Source organism: Aulostomus chinensis, chromosome 7, assembly GCF_037954235.1.
Source record: "Aulostomus chinensis isolate RoL2024-O1b breed Wild chromosome 7, RoL_Achi_v1.0, whole genome shotgun sequence".
Classification (NCBI taxonomy): domain Eukaryota; kingdom Metazoa; phylum Chordata; class Actinopteri; order Syngnathiformes; family Aulostomidae; genus Aulostomus; species Aulostomus chinensis.
Window position 1 is genome coordinate 1,978,406 of NC_141326.1, and position 21,595 is coordinate 2,000,000.

A 21,595-nucleotide genomic window follows, 5' to 3' on the forward strand; every position below is an offset into this window, starting at 1 on the left:
CATCGTCATCTTCCGCTTATTCCTTTCTATTGAGGGTGGCGGGGGGTGGAGCCTATCCCAGCATCTACGGGCGAGAGGCGGGGTTCACCCTGGACAGGTCACCAGTCCATCACAGGGCCAACATACAGAGACGAACAACCATTCACACTCACATTCACACCTACGGTCAATTTAGAGTCTGGATTAACCTGGTCCCTCTTGATGTCTTTGGACTGTGGAGGAAGCTGGAGTACCAGAGAGAACCCAGCAGGAACAGGGAGAACATGGAGACTCACCCAGAAAGACCCCGTGCTGCAGCCGGGGCTCCACCCACAACCTTCTTGCTGTGAGGCTCCAGTGAGGACCACTGCTCCACCGTGCAGCCGCTCTTAAAGGAACGATTTCAGTCAAAGAGTCGATCTGATTTGAGGAGAACTGCATCAGGTTGGGGGCGTTTCCTCCTCGTCCCGCCACTCACACAGCTCCATGAAGCGAGAACTCCAGAGTGAGAATCTGATGCACTTCACATCGGACATCAAACTGAGCGCTTCTACTTTCGTGGCTGAACGTAATGTCAGCATTATCGGGGTATTGGTCCGTCTCCGCAGTGACCTTGACCTTCGACCTATGTTTTTTTCAGATCCTCCTTTGTGGAACATTACCGAGTTCCCCTGAGGTGTTCTGGAGATCATCTGTGAGAGGAACATGAGTTGTGTTGATGGACCTAAGTGAGAACGGACGGCTCTGACATCACACCTCCAGCTCCTGTTGGTGTGAACACCAAAGACCAAAAAGGGTACAATGTTTATCTTCATTACAATTTTAATACATTTTTCTTCATAGAAAAATAACAGATTCACGAGCAAATGGGAGACAAAAGTACATGCAGTCACAATAGAGGTTTGGAGGTAGAAGTACACACAAGACAAAAACCCAAACATACAAACCAAATACCGACAGCTACAGAGCATCAAAGCCACCCTCGGTTCGTACGCTGGAGCTTTGACAGGCGCGCTGGCCCCCCTCAGAGGCCTCAATACAACCAACACTATGTACATCACTGCAGGGAACCTGGAGGGTTAGAATTTCTATTTTCTAGAAAAAGTGGGAATCAGAACTCTAAGCACGCCGCCGCCAACATGGAGGAGCATTTCCTGCAGTGTTGTATTAACCTGCCTCTACCAGACCTTTGAGCCTGTGCTCGTTTCCATAATGACACAATTGTAACAGACCTCTTATGTCAGCGCTAACAGTGGGTGAAGGTTCACAAAACAACAGGCTCCTGTCACATGACTGACGGCTTCCTCACTCAACCTGCATTAGGAGGTCAGGTGGTACAGACTGGCTGTTTCTACTCACAATTCATTGATTTAATAGAAAGTGGAAGACAAAAGGTAACCTACCAACACCTGATGAGATGATAATCAAATTCACACACACACGCACACGTATATTTACATGTATACACTTGTTTCCAGGGACAGGTTCCTCCTCTTCATCCCTGAGATGTGCAGTGAGTCCTATCTGGAGGTCAAGGCAGGCTAATGGCTGATGGGGTGATGGCGTGTACCACAAACAGTCCCCTGGAGTAACCAGAGCGGCCTCCTCTGTGCCCGTTACCTAGCAGTGTGTGTGTGTGTGTTAGCTGAAGGCACCGCAGGAGAGGACGTGACCCCGCTGGTTCGGGCAGATGGATCTTTACTTGCTCTGAATCCGGGATTTAGCGCTGCTATTATCCAGGGCCTCTTCACGCCGCCGCTTCTGAGTGGACGTTCCTCTGTCTGCATCCAAGAACCACACAGGACAAGCTCAGACACACCTCATCAATGGGCATTTGGTTTTGTGCGTGTGTGTCAGTTCCATTCCCCATTCCATTTTTCAAATGTTATCAGAGCAAAAGGATGATATCATGGTGGTGAGTGACCCAGGCTGGTAGATGGGGGCGGGACATGAAAAATGAGACTTCACTGGGATATGAAATTACTCCACACCACTTAGTGAAGGATGAGTCATTAAACATGTTTTGTTTTGTTTTTACAGGAAAAGAAAAGACAGCTTTTGGTCTCAAATACTCTTGTTTTTGTTTTTTTTTGACATATTGTGCACGTTAATGAGCGTTGGTGTGAACCTGAGTGGTACCTGTGTGAGACGCTCCCTTCTGTACCAGCTGCTCTTCGCAGGACCTGCCTGGACCGTGGCCCGTGGCCAGCTTCCCTCCTCCGGCTTTCCTCTCATTGGCTCTGGTGTTGGGATTATCTGGGACCGTTGCCAGCAGGCCTGAAACACAACCAGCGCAGTGTCATTTACACACAAGGCTTTCACCGTCAGCAGCCAGAGAACAGGTTCATCCGGCGGGACCGAGACTAAAGTCTCTCACCAACAATCATCTTAAGTGTGTGGGAGTGTTTTACAAAGACACCCAGCAGTGGCGGTGTGTAAGTGGTGTGTAAGTGGTGTGTAAGCTCCGCTAAGATTCTGCAGCACTTTGGCGAGAGGAAACAGCGCGACTGAGCAGTCCTGCGTGGTCTTGTCACCTTCTGCGTGTTTCTCAATCACACACGTTTTTCTGCACCACCACCACCACCACCACCACCACCACCCTCATCATACATCAGTTTTGGCCATTTTGTATTTTTTCTGTGTACTTAAATTTACCAATGAGAAAATGGCTAGACTAGCTTCACATATTGTAAAGCTAACTAGAATTATAATCATAGTCAGTTCATAATCATCTTCCCTGCGCCGCTCTGATTTAACAGGCTCCTGCTCTGGAGAGCTTTGATATTCACTCTACCAGTTAAGACTGGATCCTTTTTGAAAAATACTTCCTGTTACTTGTATTTATGTCAGAGGTCAGTGACTAAATCTGTGTAAGCCACGAGATGGCAGCCAGAACATCACATGATCAAAACTGCAAGCTTCATTAAGGCAAAAGGTGAAATTGGTTGTACACAATAAACATTCCTGATCAAATCGTTGTTCTGTGCAGCCACAATATGAGAGCGGCGCATCGCATCTGTTCAGCTCTGAGGAGCTAAAACACGCATGACTGTGAGGCTTCACCACATCGTGTGAAACACTGAGAACAAGCCCCTACCCTGGTGAGCACAGGTGAACGTGAACTCGGAGCCTTCCAGCCTCCGTCTTGCTAGAGTCAGCAGTTTGTTTCTAGAGCAGTCCACAGGAGGTTATCTACCTGGTCTGCGTGTTGTACAGCTTCTTTGACATCAAAATGGCAGAAACGTTCCAGGCTGCTGATCGCGGTGCATCAGGTAGCTGCTCTCAGACATTATTTTCTCCTTTAGCTGAATGGTGTTTGTGGCTCCTGGGGCCTGGTGGTCCTACTGCTTTTGGTTTCTCTTCTAAATTTAGTTTTCTTTACTGAGTAGATTGGTGTGTTTCTGTCTCTCCTGGACATCATCAAGGACGTAGGAAGGAATCGTAGCTAACTAAGGACAAATGTGGGAAAGCGTCGGTAGCCGACTGGTGTCCCTACCTAGTCCTCTGTAGCAGGAGAGCTGCTGGTAAATCTGCTTCATGCGCTCTATGTTGATGCGGCTGGTCTCAGCATGCTTCACCATGGCCATGGGGTAGTGGACGCCAATGATGCACTTGGCCGCCTTCTGTATTTCCTCAGGTGCATTCCAGGGATCGTAGATGTACTTGGCTGGAAAACCCCTCAATATGGGCAAATAACGCCTGCAAGCAGAAACAGAAGACAACACGATGTAAACAAGAGAGGGCCAAACACATGACGGGTCCTTGAGTGGCGCTGAACGTGTGTCCAGCCTGTTGAGACGAGCAGGATTACAGCATCAGTGGATGAAATTTAAATTAAGTTTTTGTATAATGTAGTAACCATGAAAAACAGTGAGGATATGAAGAACGCAAACACCAGCTGAGAGGACACCGACCGTATGAAGTCACCGTTGGGGTCGGTGCGCCGCCCAAAGCCCACGGGGCAGTAGCAGTGGAAAAACTGCTGGAAGAAGGAACTGCAGGAGAGCCACATCCAGCTGCCGGCATTTACACTCCAGTCAGCATCTAGCAGCAACTCCTCAAAGACCTGGAGGGGAGGAGGGACAGAGGACAGTTGAGACAACAGTGCAGGAGGTATTGACGGCATCTGGTGAGGTTACTGCTCTGGAGAAGGTTAGAAGTGTCAGCTCTGTGTTTACCCTCATGCCTTCCTCCCAGCTGATCCACAGGTCTCCCCTGGTGAGGAAGCACGCCACAGCGTGACGTGCCAGGTGATGGATCCACCCCTCCTGCCTCAGCTGGGTCATAATCGCATCAATCCAGGGGAAACCTGTCTGTCCCTCGGCCCACTTGGCCAGAGCCTCAGGATTTCGGTCCCAGGGGATCTGGACACACACGGGGTTTCCCTCCATCTTGTCGAAGCAGGGGTTGTTGGTGGCCGTCGTATAGAAGAACTCCCTCCACAGCAGCTGTCCATACAAGGATAGAGGAGGCATGCTGTTCTTCTTGACCTGATAGGAGAAACACACACACACACACACACACACACACACACACACACACACAACGTTTCTGAATTTGGTTCCTGCTCTTCCAGTCTTGCTTCTAGATTCATCTGTGGTGTTCATACCTTCCTGTACAGGTCAGTCAACTTGAAATAGAAGAGGCGGCAGGAGAGGCATCCAAAGCGCAGGTAGGGGCTGAGGCCCGTAGGACTGGCCAGGAGAGAGATGGCGTTCATACGAGGACGCTCGAAATTTGCTACCCAAGCCTGTCAACAGACAGATGCCAGACAGCACAGGAAACAGAGAAGTGAGTGTAAAACCTAAGGACTGAAACTGTGAAGTCTGGCTCTGTGACAACATCCAAAGGCAGATGGTGTGAACTTTCAGCTTCACTTTACTGTGATTTAGTTGCAATAAACAAACCCAAACAATGCAGATTTCTTCAGAGAATCACTTCTTGTTTTCCACAAGACAAGCAAGGAGTTTAGAGTTGATCAGCTTGACAAACACTTAAGTCTGAACGGGGCGGCATGGCTCAGGGTAGAGCGGTCGTCTAGCAACCAAAGGGTCGCTGGTTCGATCCTCGACCCCGGTGACCATGTCCAAGAGTCCTTGAGCAAGATACTGAACCCATAATTGCTCCTGATGAGTAGGTTGGCGCCTTGCATGGCAGCTCCACCATCACTGCGTGAGTGTGTGTGAACGGGTGAATGAGATGACACTGTAAAGAGCTTTGAGTACCGCTAAGGTAGAAAAGCGCTCTATAAAATTGAGTCCATTTACCATTTTACCGTAACTCTTGTTGAGGTGCTGAGGCTCATTTTCTCAAAGGTTTTCATGTGCATGCATCAGCATTCAAATGTGAACGTGCGGATGTTTGGGTGTGAACGTGCGTTTGCTCAGGTGTGAACGTGCGTTTGCTCAGGTGTGAACGTGCGTTTGCTCAGGTGTGAACGTGCGTTTGCTCAGGTGTGAAAGTGCGTTTGCTCAGGTGTGAACGTGCGTTTGCTCAGGTGTGAACGTGCGTTTGCTCAGGTGTGTACCTTCCTCTCCAGATGTCTCTCCAGTCTCAAGAGAGCCTCTGTTTCTCCCCCCGGCCATACTGCTGTGGTCAGGCCCTCCGTCTCAAAACCTGAGGAAGCAAATATGAGTTCAAACTGTTGCTAAGTTACTCAGTCACTGAAAAACAATTGGGTTCACCCAAACTTTTGTGAACTCATCACACACACACACACACACACACACACCTACAGAAAAAAACTCACCAAGCTCCTCCAGGGAGGGAACTCCAAACTTGTCGTCATGGTCGTCAGTGATGGGTGTGGCGCATGTTTTCAGGACCTCAGATGTGACGGTCTCTACAGGCCGGTCCACGGGACCCAAGCAGCTGATGAGGGCCTGGAAGCACTTGTAGGTGAGGGGAGGCTGACCTCCGTTGACTTCAATGATCCTTCAGGACAGAAAGGTCACAAGCATAAACCCTCACTCACACACAAACAAACAAGTTAACTGCTAGTTTATACTTCCCATGCGATGACTCACTTGTTCAGATCATAAAGGGTGTGGGAGATCTGCAACATGACCTCGACCCCAGCCTCGCTGGCTAGTTTTTGGATAGCAGCATCGCGTTCCTTGCCAAAAGGCTCAGAGTCATATTCATAAGATAAATGCGTGATCTGCCATTCCTGAGGACACACAACAGAAGATGATCAAGTCCCGTTACTCTGAACCAAGATGTTAAAGACTAAAAGACCTCAGTGGGAATCATACAAACTGGCTTTTGATTAGCCAAAGCAACCAAGGTGAACTGAGTGCTTAGCCAAAACAAACAGCTGGAGGTAAGACTGAAGTCAGAGACTTCAAGAGTAACTCATGATGGGAAAATCCCTGATTCACCTAAAAGCTGACCCAAGTCTAGTGTAGGGGTGGACGTGCTTCTTTGGCCTTTGCTATACCTTAAAGAGACGAGGGAAGACATCTGTGGGTTGACCTCTGATGACGTACAGCCGGGAGTTGAGTTTGTGCAGACTGGCGTCCAAGTCCTCCAAACAATGCAACAGGAACCTGGAACACAGGATATAGAGCCTTCATCTCCAGCTGCAGCTCTTGTTGGGACTAAAATCTCTTATCTAGAGACCTTGAAGACTGAGCCACTGTAGTCGGCTCACACAGGAGGAGGCAGCACAGTCACCATCCTCATCAAGGACGTAATGAGACAAACCAAACAAAGCCAACAGAAGTAGAACTTGACATTACGATGCTGCAATCGAGCACATAAGCTGAAGAGTGACGGAGCGCGCAGGAGAGACCGATCCCTGCTGTGCCGCCCCTCTCCCAGCTGTGCATCTACCCTGAAGGAGCGCAAAAATGCACATCAGCAGGCGTTTAGCGCTTCCCACACTGAAGGGACAGTGACATCATACAAGACAGCATGCTGGATCAGGGTCGGGTGATCCGCTCCATCCTCACATCATCCATTCATATCATACATCCATTTTGCATTTTGAATTCTTACATAATTATTTAGATTAGAGATACTTGATTGATTGGCATCCCTTAAGATACGTTTTAAATACAATCAGAGACATGAATATAACCAGCAAATCATTGTACCAACACGAGAAAGCCAATAAATAATGAGGATAATAACAATAAAGAACCTAAGAACCATCATCGGACCAGAGATGTTACACAACACACAGTAGCTGCGAAGATTGGGAGTGACTGTAATTGGAGTCTCCCTGGTTCAGAGGAAGAGGACGCCCTCTGCTGGTCAAAGTCTTCCTGCATTTTAATCTTTAAGTTAAGTTTCTCACCAGAAGTAGAACAATTACCCAAACAGAACCTCCTCAAAATAGAGAGGACTGAGCAATTAATTGAAAATTAATCAGATGAGACGCTGAGAAGCATCTTCATGGGACTCGTGTTGGGTAACCTCCCCTGCTCCACAAACCGCTTGCTTTTCACTTGGCATTGTTCCAAATAGATTATTTTGTTCTCAAAAGATGCAAGATATTACCGCCTACTTTCAAATCAAATTGGATATTAATGGGGTGCATGATAATGTCTGCTGATCATCGGTGTCAGCAGATTCCTACCACTTATCAAATATGTATCAGTCCAGTGACCAATGTTGACCTTGATCAGCCATGACATCAAGACCACCTGCCTCACCGCTGTCTGTCCGCCTTTAGCTCCCATAACAGCTCTGACCCCGAGGGCCAAGGAGGGAGGAGAGCAAGTGGAAGGAGGTGACAGAGGTAGTATAGTCAAGCAGCAAGCAAGTGCTTTTTCGTGGTACCAGCTCATGAATGGAGTTCCAGTCCCATCCAGGAGACATCCAGTCTCATTCAATATTTACCAGGAATCATGGAATGTTCTGTGACACTTACAATCCCACTACTGTACTTGAATTCACATCATGTGTGTAGGTAACGACTGTGCGGGGACAGAAGATGGAAATGAGCCGCTGGCTTGTGTTCATTTTCTAGTCTGGAACTAGAAATGTTCATTAACTTAAGTCATCCCTCCAAAACACACAGATCTAAATTTAGATCCACGGATCAATGGTGGTGATCCGCGGATGTCATAAAGCAGTGCAACATATTGACATCCTGCTATGAAACTGCTCCTGTTGTAGATGTTTGATTCAGTTAAACCCTGATGGAGCAGGTTCTAAAGGCTGCTTGGCAATGAAAGTGGCTACCAGTTCTGAACCTCCCAGACTATTGCAGCCACATGCCAACTAAATATGAGATCCCCGTTACCGCTGATTATCACGCATCGCACGGTGCCTGCAGACTGACCAACCGCTATGACGTAAATCTGGATCAGTTCCTGTTATTGCCACCTTCTACACCGCCCACGTCTCTCTGTCTCCCCCCTCACGACATTTAAATGCAGTTTTTAGGGCTGACAACATCCATTTACACGCGCGCGCAGGAGGAGCTGAGAGCAGGCAGGAGCATCTCCACCTGGGTGAGATGCTCCTGATGCCGAACTCTACCCACTACGCCTCCCACCACCCTCACCCCTTACCTCCACCTGTTGATGCCAACGTTTGAGGAGCCTGCAAACCAGGGGTCCAGGATGTAGATGCAGCGCAGAGTGTCCGCCGCCCGGATGGAGTCCCTCAGAGCGGGGTTGTCGTGCAGCCGCAGTCCCTTCCTGAACCAGTGGATGGTGTTGACCACCATATCGCCTGATTACTGTATCCCACCCCGGTGGGGTTACAAAGAGGGGGGTTGTTCCCACCAAGCAAACACAAAAAGCCCTGTGTCGTTAGCAGGGTCGGTGACGGGTCGCTCGGGCTGACCGGGTCCGAGTGTACACGGATGGTTGGGTTAGCCTAGCTCCATGAACTCTTCCCCGGAGCTGAGAGTCCTAGCCAGGCGAGGCCGCATGTGTGGACGGAAGGTCACCGCGGCAGACGACGGCGGGGGGAAAAACCCGAAAGGAGAGTGTTTTCGGACACAGAGACGAAACAATCCGAGTTTAAAACCTTTTAATTAGCGTTTACGCTGCCACGCGAGGCGCGGGAAAACCCGTGTCACAACGCTACTGCACGCGCACAAAGCCCCCGCCGCTGATCAGATTTTCCCAGTGGTTTCCGAGCGCGGCGTCAGTCGCAAATAAAACCTCACTAAAGACACAAAGCGTCACTGTCTGAGTCGGTGAGCCGGGTGAGGAGCTGCTGGTCCGCCATGCCAGACGTCTGTGTGTGTCAACATCTCCTCCCACCAAGTGCACGAGCGGGAACGGAGCTTCGTGATTGGTCGGATCTCTCAGTTACGAAAGGTTTTCCTTGTCACGTTTCTGTAGCGTGCTCTCCTTCCGCCGCTCACACGTTGCCTGTATTAACTTTACATAACCCCAAAGTTTTAGAAAATGAGCAGCGAATCTTTCTTTTCCTCTTATTTATTGATTACCGGCGGCTGGGAAACCGTCTTAAGGCTGCGGCACCGCCACCGAAAGGCCGCTAATCAGAGACTTGACGACGGGGTTCTGTGTTTTACAAACAAGTACCCGGATGAGCACATGCAGCGTGGCGAGGCTTGGCCGGAGTGAGGTGTGCTCGATTTACTTTCCAGTCTGCCCCGCTTACACCGCGCTTGTGCGTTTGGTTGAATTCAGTCTGCCCCGCACACTGTAGGTACGGTTTGTCGTTACCAGATTGAGGAACTTTCTACTGAGAAGAAGTACATATCGTGGTTTAACTCCTCTGTAGCGTATTGTGCGGGTGGAACATGACGAGAGTTGTCAGTGCCGAACCTGAATGTGGTGTGCTCGGACCTCCGGACCACACCACAACTGGGCTTTTGAAGTTGTGTAACCCAGTTTTCGCTAATTGTAGCACATAGAGGCACATGCAGCTGCATTAAACCAGCTGATCGCGATTCCCACCTCCTGTCGCTGATGCTGGGTGGTGTCACGCCGACGCGGGCGGAGTCACACATTTCTGCAGGACTTTCCTAGTTACCGAAGAGTAAAATAAACCCAGTGGAAAATTAATGTTTTAGAATTACACATTTTGTTCATTAAGAAAATCTTCACGCCACGTTTATGATTTTTAAATTGTAAATGTTAAGTCACTTTAAGACACCTGAAAACTACCAAATTTTGGGATTAATTTAAGTATTTTAGAACAAAACACTGACATGTCTTCAGCTAGTGTGAGTCACACGCCTTATTTCAGGCATTTAACCAACAACCCGTTGACTTGAGGACGAGGGAACGGGATGTTCAACACTGATGAGGTGTTATGGGGTTCAGGACCCATTCTTGAGCCTCTTTATTTAGTTTTTCCAAACTTTAAATCTGCATTTTTGTAGCCAACAAGCAAATCAGAAAGCAAATCAAAAATATGATCCAAAAAACTGAATAACACTGCAGCAGACAGAGGTCTGTTGAGGTTACCACTGCCTGGAGTAACCAGATGGAAACAAAGGACACGTTGAAAGTGAATTAATCTTCTTTTCAGTTTGATGCCTGTTGTAATTTATTCATCAGCAACAGTTAAAAAGTGAGCCAAGTTTTTGAGCTGAATTAGTTGAGCTTTTACTGAGGTATTTTCAACACCAGACAGAGATCATCAACTCCCTCAGCTTGACAGGGTCCAGAACCACCAGACCAGGACCAGGACCAGGACCCTGCTGCATTGGTGCCTCTGTCCTTGATTAAGCCCATCCTGGTTTCCAGCATCAAACAGTTGAGGTTTGGCTCAAGTTGTTCTTCTGGTCTAGAATGGACCAGTTCACCCCTTTGTTCTCATTCTCTCTGGTACAATTGAAACCCATTCTGATTAAAATCTGTCCATACTGTAGTACTTGTACTACTTACTACTACTACGACTACAACTACTATGACTACTACTGACTTTTGCACTCCCACCAAAGCCATATTAAGAGGATTCCAGCCATAATTAATGAGACTCAACAGAAACCGAAGGTAAACAAAATGGAGTGTAAGATGATCAGAACCAACAGGTACGGTCACATGATGAGTCCAGCTGGACTGACAGACAAACCAAGTCACCAACCGAGTGGACACTAGATGTCAGTGTTGATATGGTTTTGTTCCCAACATGTTTTCGGTCTTTGTTGACATGTCAGATTACATAAATGGTTGTACTTCATGAGCAGAACACAAGCTCATGTAATGAGAGAGAGAGTCGCTCGGTCCGTGCAGACTTGCAGCAGACCCGAGAACATGTACCAGTTCTGGTTCGCTGCGTAATCGCCTCTTTCATTTCAATGACCTCATTCCAAGTTCTGCTCCCCCCCGACATGCTGGTGCCAGTGAACGAAGTTTGATGAAAACCATCCCTCAGCTGAGAAGCCTCAACTGCATCCACCCACCCACTGGTGCTTGGGGACTATGGAGGTTAATGTTGAGGCTGGTTTGCAATGAGTCTCGTTTGATATTCAAACACTTCCTATCCGAAGAGGTTTGGTTCCGTCACCGTAAAGGAAAGAGAAGTCCTGACCCGACGTGAGGGCACTGACGTGAGTGGCCTGACTGGATCAACCAACCTCCCCTCATTTCATGTCTTTGCGTCACTTTCCAAACTGAGGTTGTTCTGAAGTCAAGTTTCTCTCAGTAAGTTGACAGTACTGATGCGGCGAAGAGGAAGATCATTGGAGGCGGAGCAGAGGTCAACCTCGTCACTCAGATGTCCCGTGTGCACCTCCTCCCCACCTGTCAGCAGGTGCATCGAACTCCACTCATCCGTCTGCGTCCTGCTGTAAACTCTCTCTGGCGCCGTTAATCTTTTCACCTTCCTCATATTAACCCTGCGTGGAGGGAAACGCTCAAACAGTGATTTACCAGAGAGAAGACAGGTGAATTATTTATCATGGCTCTCTGTCTACACCTGCCCTCCCCTGAGCCTCAGTCGATGACCTTGCAATTACCTTTCAGTTAAAATCCAAAACGTCATTGATGTCGTTGGTAAGAGAAGTGCATCACAGCGGAGCGTCACGCTGCTGAGTGTCGCCGGCGCGTGATAAAAGCCTCAACTAAGATGGGGAAAACAAATCCCCTGGTTCATTATGACATTTATAAGGAAAACTTCGCATTTATAATTCAGAAGTGGAAAAATGCAAGGCAGTCCTTTTCTGACCTCAGTGTTTTCAGAGTCATTGTCCTAGAGGCTCTTAATACTGCAGTTATTCACTCTTGAAAAGTCTACAAACCTTCATTAGTGCAGCATCTCCATTGTGCTTTGTTAAGTGTAAGAGCAGTTTCTTAAAGAGTTGGACGCATTCTTGGCTCTAAACAACTGATTTGATAATTTCCAGTCAGGATTAAGACCACAGCTCTGAGACGACACTCATGAAAGACTTGAATGATGTCCAAGTAAACACAGACAGCCGCAAAATTTCAGTCTTGGTATTATTGGATCGCAGCGCTGTATCTGACACATACAGCAGGCTGGAAAACTGGGTGGGACGGTCAGCCACAGCACTGGACTGGTTTGAATCAAGGACAGGAACGACTTTGGGTCAGTTGGATGTTACATGTGCAGGAAGTGTGGACAAAAATGACACGCGGAGTTCCTCAAGGCTCAGGTTTGGAGCCACTTCAGTTCAACATCTACACCATCCTGTGAGCTCAGGTTATGAACACATATCACATGTCTCATCATAAATATGTAAAGGACGCACAGACCTACATAAGTACACAACCCAGGAGACTTTGATCCCACACAAACACTGAGTACAAACACTGAATAAATGTTTTTTCCCAATAAGATGAAAACAGGAATTTGGGTCCAAGTTGAATAACTGAGAGTCAGAACTCAGGTTCAGGAGCTAATATGAGACATAAAAATGAGAAATCAAGTCAGAAACCTTGATGAATTCCAAAACTAGCAGTTAAAGTCCCCCTTTTATCTGTTTCGGGTTATAACCCTAAAAGAATTAAAGGATGTCAAATCATTTGTCCTGAAGGCCATACGATTTTGTCATTCCCATTCACACATTCATAAAGAACTTAAAAGTGCCTTGTTTATGAAAAATGCTTTTTCAAATTAACATACCTACCAGTTCCTGTTGGAGAAACACATTTTCCCCTATTTTTGGTCACTTTTCACACTTTATTTCAAAATAATTTTTTTTTCATTTTTTTCAGTGCAACACTTTCCTGATGTGCATGACATGGAGTGGATGACTACAGCTGTAAAACTGACAAAAGTGTGTAATCAAAAATAAAAATAAAAATCGGAGTACCTGACGCTGCTGGTATGACTGGTGAGAGTCGGGAATGAGTCTCGGGGAAGCAGCTGAGTAGCAGCAGACTCGCATTCCCAGAGCGCTGAGTTATGATTTAAAGCCGTTTTTTGTTCATAATGTCATTTTTGTGAGGAAAAGCCTTTTCACACATAAGCTGTAGTTCGCCTACACAGCACCAGGGGTCACTGTTGCACCGGGAGAGCGCAACCTGCGGTCCACTGCAGAAGCTCCAGGCTCGCTGCATTTGAAATGTAAACTCGTCAGTGCGGGTTTGCAGGTCCACGAGTGCATTTATTGTTATTATTATTGTTATTATTTATCACCAGGTCACATAATGACCGCGTCCCTCACGGTCTCGTCAACTCTGGACCATTTCGTTCCATTAGAAACTGTCTTTTGCTCCACTCTCCATTTATTCTCAGTTTATTTAACTTGAGGCCTCGCACCTGTCTGTTGCGGCTGGAGAATAAAGAATAAACTCCATCTCCCTAATGGCTCCTGCTCATTAGGGGGATGCGAATCAATCCCCGTCCTCCATTGCGTTAATAATACAGAGGCGGATCCGAGGCCCCGCACACTCACTTTCTGCGGGCTCACAGCGGCCACAGCCCGGGTTACAACCCCGACAGCGACCGACGACCTTGAAAGTCATTCACGTCTTTTCAGTGACTTGGATGGGATGAGGATGCATAATGCACGCGATCTATTATTGATGCCCGTGAGTCATGTTACGACCAGGCGCGCGCCCTCGGGAGGACCTGGAGCGCGTGTCCTCCTGACAAGGTTGTAGGAGAAGCAACTTTCCGTTTCACGTCCTGGATCACTTCCCGGAACTTCTGTCGTTTTTACAGTGACTTACTTGTTTTTAAGCGAGTTCGGGCTAATCTGGTTGTTGACGTGTTTGTTGTTTATTGATGATCATCAACTCGGCCTGCATCAGCGGCTCTCGACCTCCACAGAGATCGACTGACACGCCCCCTGCTCCGCGCTGAGCTCCTATTGGCTGCGAGCTGCCGTGGCTCCTCCGCCCCGCCTCCGCGTGTCGGGCTCCGCGCTGCCGAAGCAGCCGATGCGCGGAAGCTTCAACTCCACAACTTTCTATCGCAGCCTCGCGGGAGATTCAGCTGATAAAACACCCAGAAAGTCACCGGAGTTGGTGCATGGCGCGCGCGCTCCCCCGCTCCGCGTCCCCCCGGCGAGCCCCCTCTCCCTCCGTCGCTATGAGGTGCAGTTATGGCGAGGAGTAGCAGGTCGGCGGCGCGGACCCTGGAGGATTTGACGCTGGACTCGGGTTATGGTGGAGCCGCCGACTCCTTCAGGTCTTCCAGCGCGTCGCTGTGCTGCTCAGAGGCGCATGGAGGGAACAACTGGCATCTAAGCAACTCGATGCACAGCCGCCACAACAGCCTGGACACTGTCAACACGGTCCTGGTCGAAGACGCCGAGACCCTGGAGTGCACCGGGCAGTGCGCTAAACTACCCGAGCTTGAGGATGTGCCGTGGAGCCTCGGGGAGGTGGCGAGCGCGCTGAGCAGGGACGAGGAGATGAGCCTGCCCGCCCCCCCGCAGGACGTCCTGCTCAGGCTCTCGGTGCTGGTCAGCCGGGCCCTGGTCAGGGTCGCCAAGGAGGCGCAGCGCCTGAGCCTGCGCTACGCCAAATGCACAAAATATGAGATCCAAAGTGCCGTAAAGATGGTGCTGTCATGGATGGTGTCGGTGAACTGCGTCGGCGCGGCTCTCAGCGCCCTGTCCCTCTACAACATGAGCACGGAGGAGGACAAATTCAGCCGCGGCAAGTCGGCGCGTTGCGGGCTCACCTTCAACGTGGGGAAGTTCTTCAGGTGGATGGTCGACAGCCGGGTGGCGGTCAGGATCCACGAGCACGCGGCCATCTACCTGGCCGCGTGCATGGAGAGCCTCTTCCGCGAGGTGTACGCGCGGGTGCTGCGCAGCGCGCTGTTGGAGCGGAATAACGGGATTCCCAGGTTGACCGCGGAGACCCTGGAGCAGGCCATCAACAGCGACGCAGAGCTGTGGGGGTCCCTGCAGCATTGGCAGCACCTGATCTGCGGAAAGAATGCAAACGGTGAGTGACGCGTCCGCCCGCGCTCCAAACCCCGCACACACGCTCCTGCTCCACAGCCATGTGCGTGGTACGTCACCTGCGTCCGCGGAGCCAGCGTGAGAGCCCCTGTCCTCCTGGGGGAACCTCACAACCCCTCAGCGCCTCGGGGGCAGTCGGGCTCCTGTCACTGTAGCACCGCGGACGCTCCTGTTAGCGGTGGTTTAGTGACGCGGGCCTGACGCGTCGCGGCTGCTGCTTGCCGCCGCTGCACCCCGCAGGTTCCCCTCAAAGAGAGGAGCTGCTCCACCACGGGTGGTTCTGGTACTCATAAAGCCGCTTCCACATCGCCATCCTCTGTGTTTTTGGGGTTTGTGTACTTTGGAAGTAATTGTATTCAGACTTCATGGCTGCTTAACTGGCAATACATCATAAAGCACTCGAATACAGACTCGCCCCTTTGATGGATGTTGTAAAAATGCTGCTGTGGCTCCTCTTGCAACAGGTTTATGTAATGCCAGGCCTGGGGGACCTATGTGCTATCATGCATTATGCAGAGTGATGTGAATAAAAGTGAGTTATAGAGTGAGGGAGAGAAGGGGGGGCAGTATTGATGAATCACCCACAGAGGAGTTGCCTTCCACTGTACCCTGATGTTTGTCTACCTGCACTCACAGCCACATTAACTCTCGAGTCACAGCCACGTCCACGTGCTTCCACTTGTCTTCCTGAAAATATGGTAAAATGAAACCGGTGCTTGTCTTCCCCTCCGGGCAGTTTGGGTGATTACATAAACGCTGTGAAGCCTGTCAACGCTGCAGGATTCAAAACTTCATGTGCAAAAATTAACTTTATGAAGAGAGAGAAAAAAAGGCAGGAGGTATGGTAGAAGTGGGGAGGAGACATCACCTGGGGGGGCAGGTTGTTGTTGATGATGTACACGGATCACAAGAACCAAACTATCCATCCATCATCCCTCCATCCATCATCCATCCATCCCTCCATCTTCTCCCTCTCCTCCTGTTCAGGGTGGTGGGGGTGGAGCCTATCCCAGCAGCCTTCCCCCTGGACAGGTCACCAGTCCATGGCAGGGCCAACACATAGAGACAGACAACCATTGGCTCTCCCAGCCACGCCTACGGTCAATTTAGATGCCTGGCACTCATAGCTGGGCAGAGAGGGTTAAGTCAAGTAAGTCAAGAAGAAGAGCGAACGCCACTGAAGGTTTTTCTCATTGGAAAACACGTTTCGCTGTTAAACCCCAGGCTTCATGTCGTCCATCGAAAGCATCTGTGTTGGTGTGTGGGTGACCTCCGTCAGGCAAACTACGTCAACTTGTAATTGGTCACATCTGACGTCACAAGCTACGTCAAACCAAAAGTCACCATTGGTGATCAGCTGGGTGCAGCCTCCCCGCCACTGTGTGATGTCACGCGAGGTTAACGAGGCTCGTGGCGTTGAAGGTATTTCCTGCGGTCCTCCAGCGTGATGTCCTGATAGCAGAAGGGTAAACTGTGGAGAGGAAAGATTTATCAGGCTCTGATGAACTTAATCAGCAGTGTGTGAACTTGTTTGGCGAGACGTTCATTTGGAGGTAAAACTGCTCTGGAACTTTAAGTTACAGCAAATATTCCCACACAGTGCAGAAAGCCCCAGGCTGCTCCCATATGTTTCTAAGAGCCAGCCATAAACCCACAGCGCTTACAGTATGAGCCCATAAAGTACAGTATTAAATGGCGTACTCGGTCACCCGGCCTCATCTGGGCCAGTTGGCTTGCAGCGCGGCTCCACCTGTAGAGGAGGTCAGGCCCTGCACGTGTGGTTCTTCAGGCAGTGAGGAGGAAGCTGGCGGGGTGACGGGTGGAGGTGGTGTGTGTCCTTTGGGGCATTTGAGGATGAGCAGGACTTTCTGTGTTGCTGAACCATGCAGCAAATTTCCTGCTGGGACACTGCAGGACTTTTCGACCTCACTATCTCTCCGACAAGGCAGGGACGCTGCCACGTCAACCGACGAGTCAATCCGAGGGTGGGAGGACTTAAACCCAGCCGCCACCGCCTGCCAAACTGAACCTCCGTATCACTCCGTCCTCTCGCTCTCTCTGCCAAGTGGGAGTAATTGAGGTGATTTTCCCGTATTATGCTAACGCCGCTGAAAAAGCTTTGTGAGAAGGTCTTGAATATCTTTACTGGATCTCCTCCATCAAAGCTAAGCTGATTTCCCTTTTGTGAGGTGCAAATTTAATCAGGTAGTCACTGGACTATCAGGCTCCCCGGTAAAACTATTTTGGGGGTCTTTTGTTCCGTCTTCCATTGTAAGTTAACACTTTTCATAACAGAAGAGCACTGCAACAAATACACAGGTGTGTAATCCTGCCTGCAGATGTACTGCCTGTTCATTGGTGGCATGTGTGGATTCATTGATTTGTAATGAATCAGACAGAAGTTCGTTGGTACCTCTGTGAATTCCAGCAGCCTGGACTCAGGATCAGTGATCACATGATGCCATAATGTCTGTCCTCAACTACTGCAGCTCACAGCTCTACCAGGCTCATCTAGCATATGGTAGGCCTCCCACACACACACACACACACACACACACACACACGCACACGCACCAAGATGTCAGGGGCTCCTCTCAGCATGTCTGACTCAGTGTTATGTGCAGGTGGGTGTTGGGTTTCCCTCCTCTGACTGTTAGGACAGGAAACGACTCAATGTGCTGGAATATTTCTTTAAGCTCCCACTGGAGCCAGAAACACTCTTTGAGTTCTTTAATGATGTGAGTGTGTCAGAGAGGGTCGTATTGAAGATGATAGCCAGGGCTCAGGTCTTCGTACCGCACAGAGATGCCACCCTACGCTTGTGTAGGCGACGTACCTCACAGGTCCAGGCTCTTTGTTTCACGGTGACCTTTTTTATGCTTTTTATTTTCTGCTGCTTCTGCTTCAGCAAAGAAAATCATAAAGAGCAAACAGCAAAGGGAATATTTACTGCTAAACTCCATTGATGGATGATTGGGACTAATTTGAGCTCTTATAATCAACATTTTAAAAATGTATTTCAACCAGAGATGTACATTAATACCACTGCACCAGTATTGGTACACATTTTGCATTTTCTGAGCACATCGGTATAACTCTGGACTGAGCTGGTTCAGAAATGTGTTTTTGTGCGTGGAGGACCGAGCCTTTCCTTGTAGTCTAACCACTGTGTGCTGGGCTCTGTGTATGCAGCCTCAATGGAGCCGCGATCTGGACAAAGCTTACATCTTGGTGAAATGCAGCTCTGAGGCATTATTCTCTCTTCCTCCCTCCCTCTGCTCGTCTTGTACTTTTTCCTGTCTTGAAAGCGTTATTTGCTCTCACCTAATGCACACTCTCTCCAGCACAAAGTATACACTTCTCTTGTCAATTCTTGTCAAAAGGCATTCTAAGAAACTACACAGGCAATTTGTGGGGGGTGGGGGGTGGGCCCACATAAAATATAAACTACTGACTGGAAACCAATGTAGAAATCCAGTTTGATGAACAGTACGTCCTTCGTAACTGAGGTGGAATTGACCTTCAAACTTGCTTTCAAGCTGATGTCAATCTACTGTTAACACTGAAAATTCAGATTTCACCGATGTGAGCTTAAAGCCGCTGATCAGCACCGATGGAGGGTGAATGGATGCGACCAGCAGCTGGAACAAAACAAACATTCTTTCTTTCAAAAAGTCACAAATAGGTGTCTTGAGCAGATGGGTGTCCCCCCTGTGTGACCTCTTTCTTGACTCCAGAATGCAGAAGGAGCCAGCCATGTATGTATGTAGCGTCAAGCTAATGGGGACTGATGGCTAACCACAGCATTCTCCAACGCTCTTCATCCAGTATTAACCACATTTTCTCTTTCCATTCCATTTTAGGGTTAGAAAATCAAAACAATGAAACAAACTAGAACATTTCTTGTTTGGTGCGACTTTGAATTAGCATGGATGAGCATGAGTGAGTTGGCACTGAATACACGAGCTGGTCACGCCGTGCACGACAATCAACATGGGCAGAACCAGAAGGGTTAGGGTTTGTTTTCGCAAAAATAAACGTGTTTGTGGATTACTGAACATATGATGGATAAAGGGTGGCCCGGTGGAGCAGTGGTCCTCACGGTGGCCCCCAGCAAGAAGGTTGTGGGTGGAGCAGTGGTCCTCACGGTGGCCCCCAGCAAGAAGGTTGTGGGTGGAGCCCCGGCTGCAGCACGGGGTCTTTCTGTGTGAGTCTCCATGTTCTCCCTGTTCCTGCTGGGTTCTCTCTGGTACTCCAGCTTCCTCCACAGTCCAAAGACATCAAGAGGGACCAGGTTAATCCAGACTCTAAATTGACCGTAGGCGTGGCTGGGAGAGCCAATGGTTGTCTGTCTCTATGTGTTGGCCCTGCCATGGACTGGTGACCTGTCCAGGGGGAAGGCTGCTGGGATAGGCTCCACCCCCACCACCCTGAACAGGAGGAGAGGGGGAACATGGATGGGTGGATGGATGAAGGGATGATGGATGATAAAGAAGATGTGAATTACGTTGGGCAATGCGCTTGTGAAGTGTTGCTGTTAGCCCGTGTTAGCTAAATATACTGTATGCGTCTGGGGTCTCAAAGAGGTCATGAAGGTGGAGCAAAACATCTGCAGGCGCTCAAGACTGCGAGTACGTGAAAGGCCAACAGCTGCGGGTGAAGTATGGCTCTACATGTTCTCTGAAGCTTTGTGCTGCTTCCATCTTGGGGTGAAAGAGTGCAGGTCTCACCTCCTTCACAGGTCTTTTGTTCCTTATCCAATCGTGTGCGGTGCTGTGCGAGGTCGGTGCCTGGTGCACACATGCTGCGGGGAAGGTAGGCAGACCGGAATGGATGCCTGCTGCAGTGGTACCACTCTGTACCAGTGGAGACCAGTCCCCATTAAGTCTAGCAGTGAGATAGAACCTATCTGGGGGAGGGACACCCTCATACAGCTGGGATTTGCGTGTACAGGAATAACAGGCAGGGAAAGACAGATTTAAGAGGGACACACACACACGCGCACACACACACACACACACACACAGAGCAAATCTTACACACCGCCCTGGAGCAGATCTGGTTTTAATTGCGAGGTTGGGAAGGGAATGGGGAATGCTGATGTGATGGAGTCTGGTACAGGGAGGGAGAGCTCCAGCTCGGTCTACTCCAGATTTAAAAGAGACAGGTGATCAAATTCCCTAAATTCTTCACCGCTTTTCTCGTGTGCGTCGTGTGTGTCACTGACACGCATTCCCAGTCACGTGCTCACTTCACATGTGCCATGACATGACCACAGCAGTTGTACACAGTGTACAGACACAAAACCCAAACTGGTGCCCCAATATAATATTAAGAGCAAGTTGGCACTGAGGTGATGAAGAATCTCTTCAAGGCTAAAAGCTGCAGCCACCATTACGTGATGTCATCCAAGTAAACGATGCTGCCTGAGACTAATTGTGTAGATTTGTCTAATTTTCACGCCTGACCTTTTACACCGAGTCGAGATCCTCCATTAGAGCCCTGACAGTGACAACCCTGAAATGTGCCTGTGTTGCTTTAAACTCACTCTGCATAATGTGTTTATTTTTGCTATTTACTGTCAGGAGAGGAGCCGCAGGATTATTGATCTGTGGATGACTTTATCAGAGCTTCAGCTCGGCTTTGGATGGCGTTTATTTCCCTGTGGACAGTTGGAGCTCAGGTTTTTGAGTTGTAGTGTTCGTCTACCTTCAACTTTCTCCATAAAAGACAGTTCCTCGACCAGAATAGTTTAACAATGACTCTGAGCAGAGCCAGACCCAGCGAGGCTATGGCTAAGAATGAATTGTTCGTGATGTTGACTTTGGCGGAAAAGTAGAAGGAGGGAATGAAGCACAGATGGGAAGGATTAAAACAGGAAAATCCATAAGCAAAGCTGTGGGTGACAGATGACACACAAACAATCAATGTCTTATTATAGCAGGAAGAAGAGGCCCAGAAAGGAGTTTTTAGGGAGAAATCTATTAAAGGAGTTTAATGGCAGCCACCCTGGGTGGAGAGAACGATGCTAAACTTTGTCCTCCTCCTTTGATGTGAGCGGTGCAGCGAAGCAACATTCACATCCTCTGGCTGTCTGGTGGATGGCATGTCAGCACATGTTGGGATGCGTCTGGATTCACAGCCGATCACATTTCCTTATGTTTATACGACACAAAGTCAGCGGCTCCACTGACGAAGACACCATTCCAGAGTTACCTTGAAACACCAGAGCACCTCCTCGTGTCACGCAGCACTTCAACCAAACTCAGCTAAACCAACAGGGCAACATCAGGTGCC

At 49.1% G+C, this 21,595-nt stretch overlaps 2 protein-coding genes across 3 annotated transcripts in view; one reads left to right on the forward strand and one right to left on the reverse strand.

Moving 5' to 3' along the window:
- Nucleotides 1-793: 793 nt before the first annotated feature.
- Nucleotides 794-9,763, reverse strand: cry1b (cryptochrome circadian regulator 1b). The gene is made up of 11 exons (XM_086208097.1): nt 8,502-9,763; nt 6,419-6,527; nt 6,006-6,148; nt 5,729-5,913; nt 5,507-5,595; nt 4,589-4,729; nt 4,158-4,469; nt 3,894-4,045; nt 3,476-3,678; nt 2,119-2,256; nt 794-1,760 (listed from the first exon to the last, which is right to left on the reverse strand). The coding sequence occupies exons 1-11, from the start codon at nt 8,657-8,659 to the stop codon at nt 1,678-1,680; spliced, it is 1,713 nt and encodes a 570-aa protein (XP_086064223.1). The 5' UTR covers nt 8,660-9,763; the 3' UTR covers nt 794-1,677.
- Nucleotides 9,764-14,134: 4,371 nt separating this feature from the next.
- Nucleotides 14,135-21,595, forward strand: part of abtb3b (ankyrin repeat and BTB domain containing 3b) — a 65,140-nt gene continuing 57,679 nt past the window's right edge. For both annotated transcript variants that reach the window (XM_086207634.1, XM_086207635.1), the window contains exon 1: nt 14,135-15,281. In XM_086207634.1, the coding sequence (XP_086063760.1) occupies nt 14,429-15,281 (853 nt within the window). In that variant the 5' untranslated portion in view covers nt 14,135-14,428. The remainder of the gene's footprint in view (nt 15,282-21,595) is intronic.

Coding starts and splice junctions, on each gene's coding strand:
- cry1b (XM_086208097.1), bottom strand. CDS start 8,659: ATGGTGGTCAACACCATCCACTGGTTCAGGAAGGGACTGCGGCTGCAC. Junction 6,528..8,501: donor GTTGGCATCAACAGGTGGAG/GTAAGGGGTGAG, acceptor CCTGTGTTCCAG/GTTCCTGTTGCATTGTTTGG. Junction 4,470..4,588: donor TGACTGACCTGTACAGGAAG/GTATGAACACCA, acceptor TTCTCCTATCAG/GTCAAGAAGAACAGCATGCC.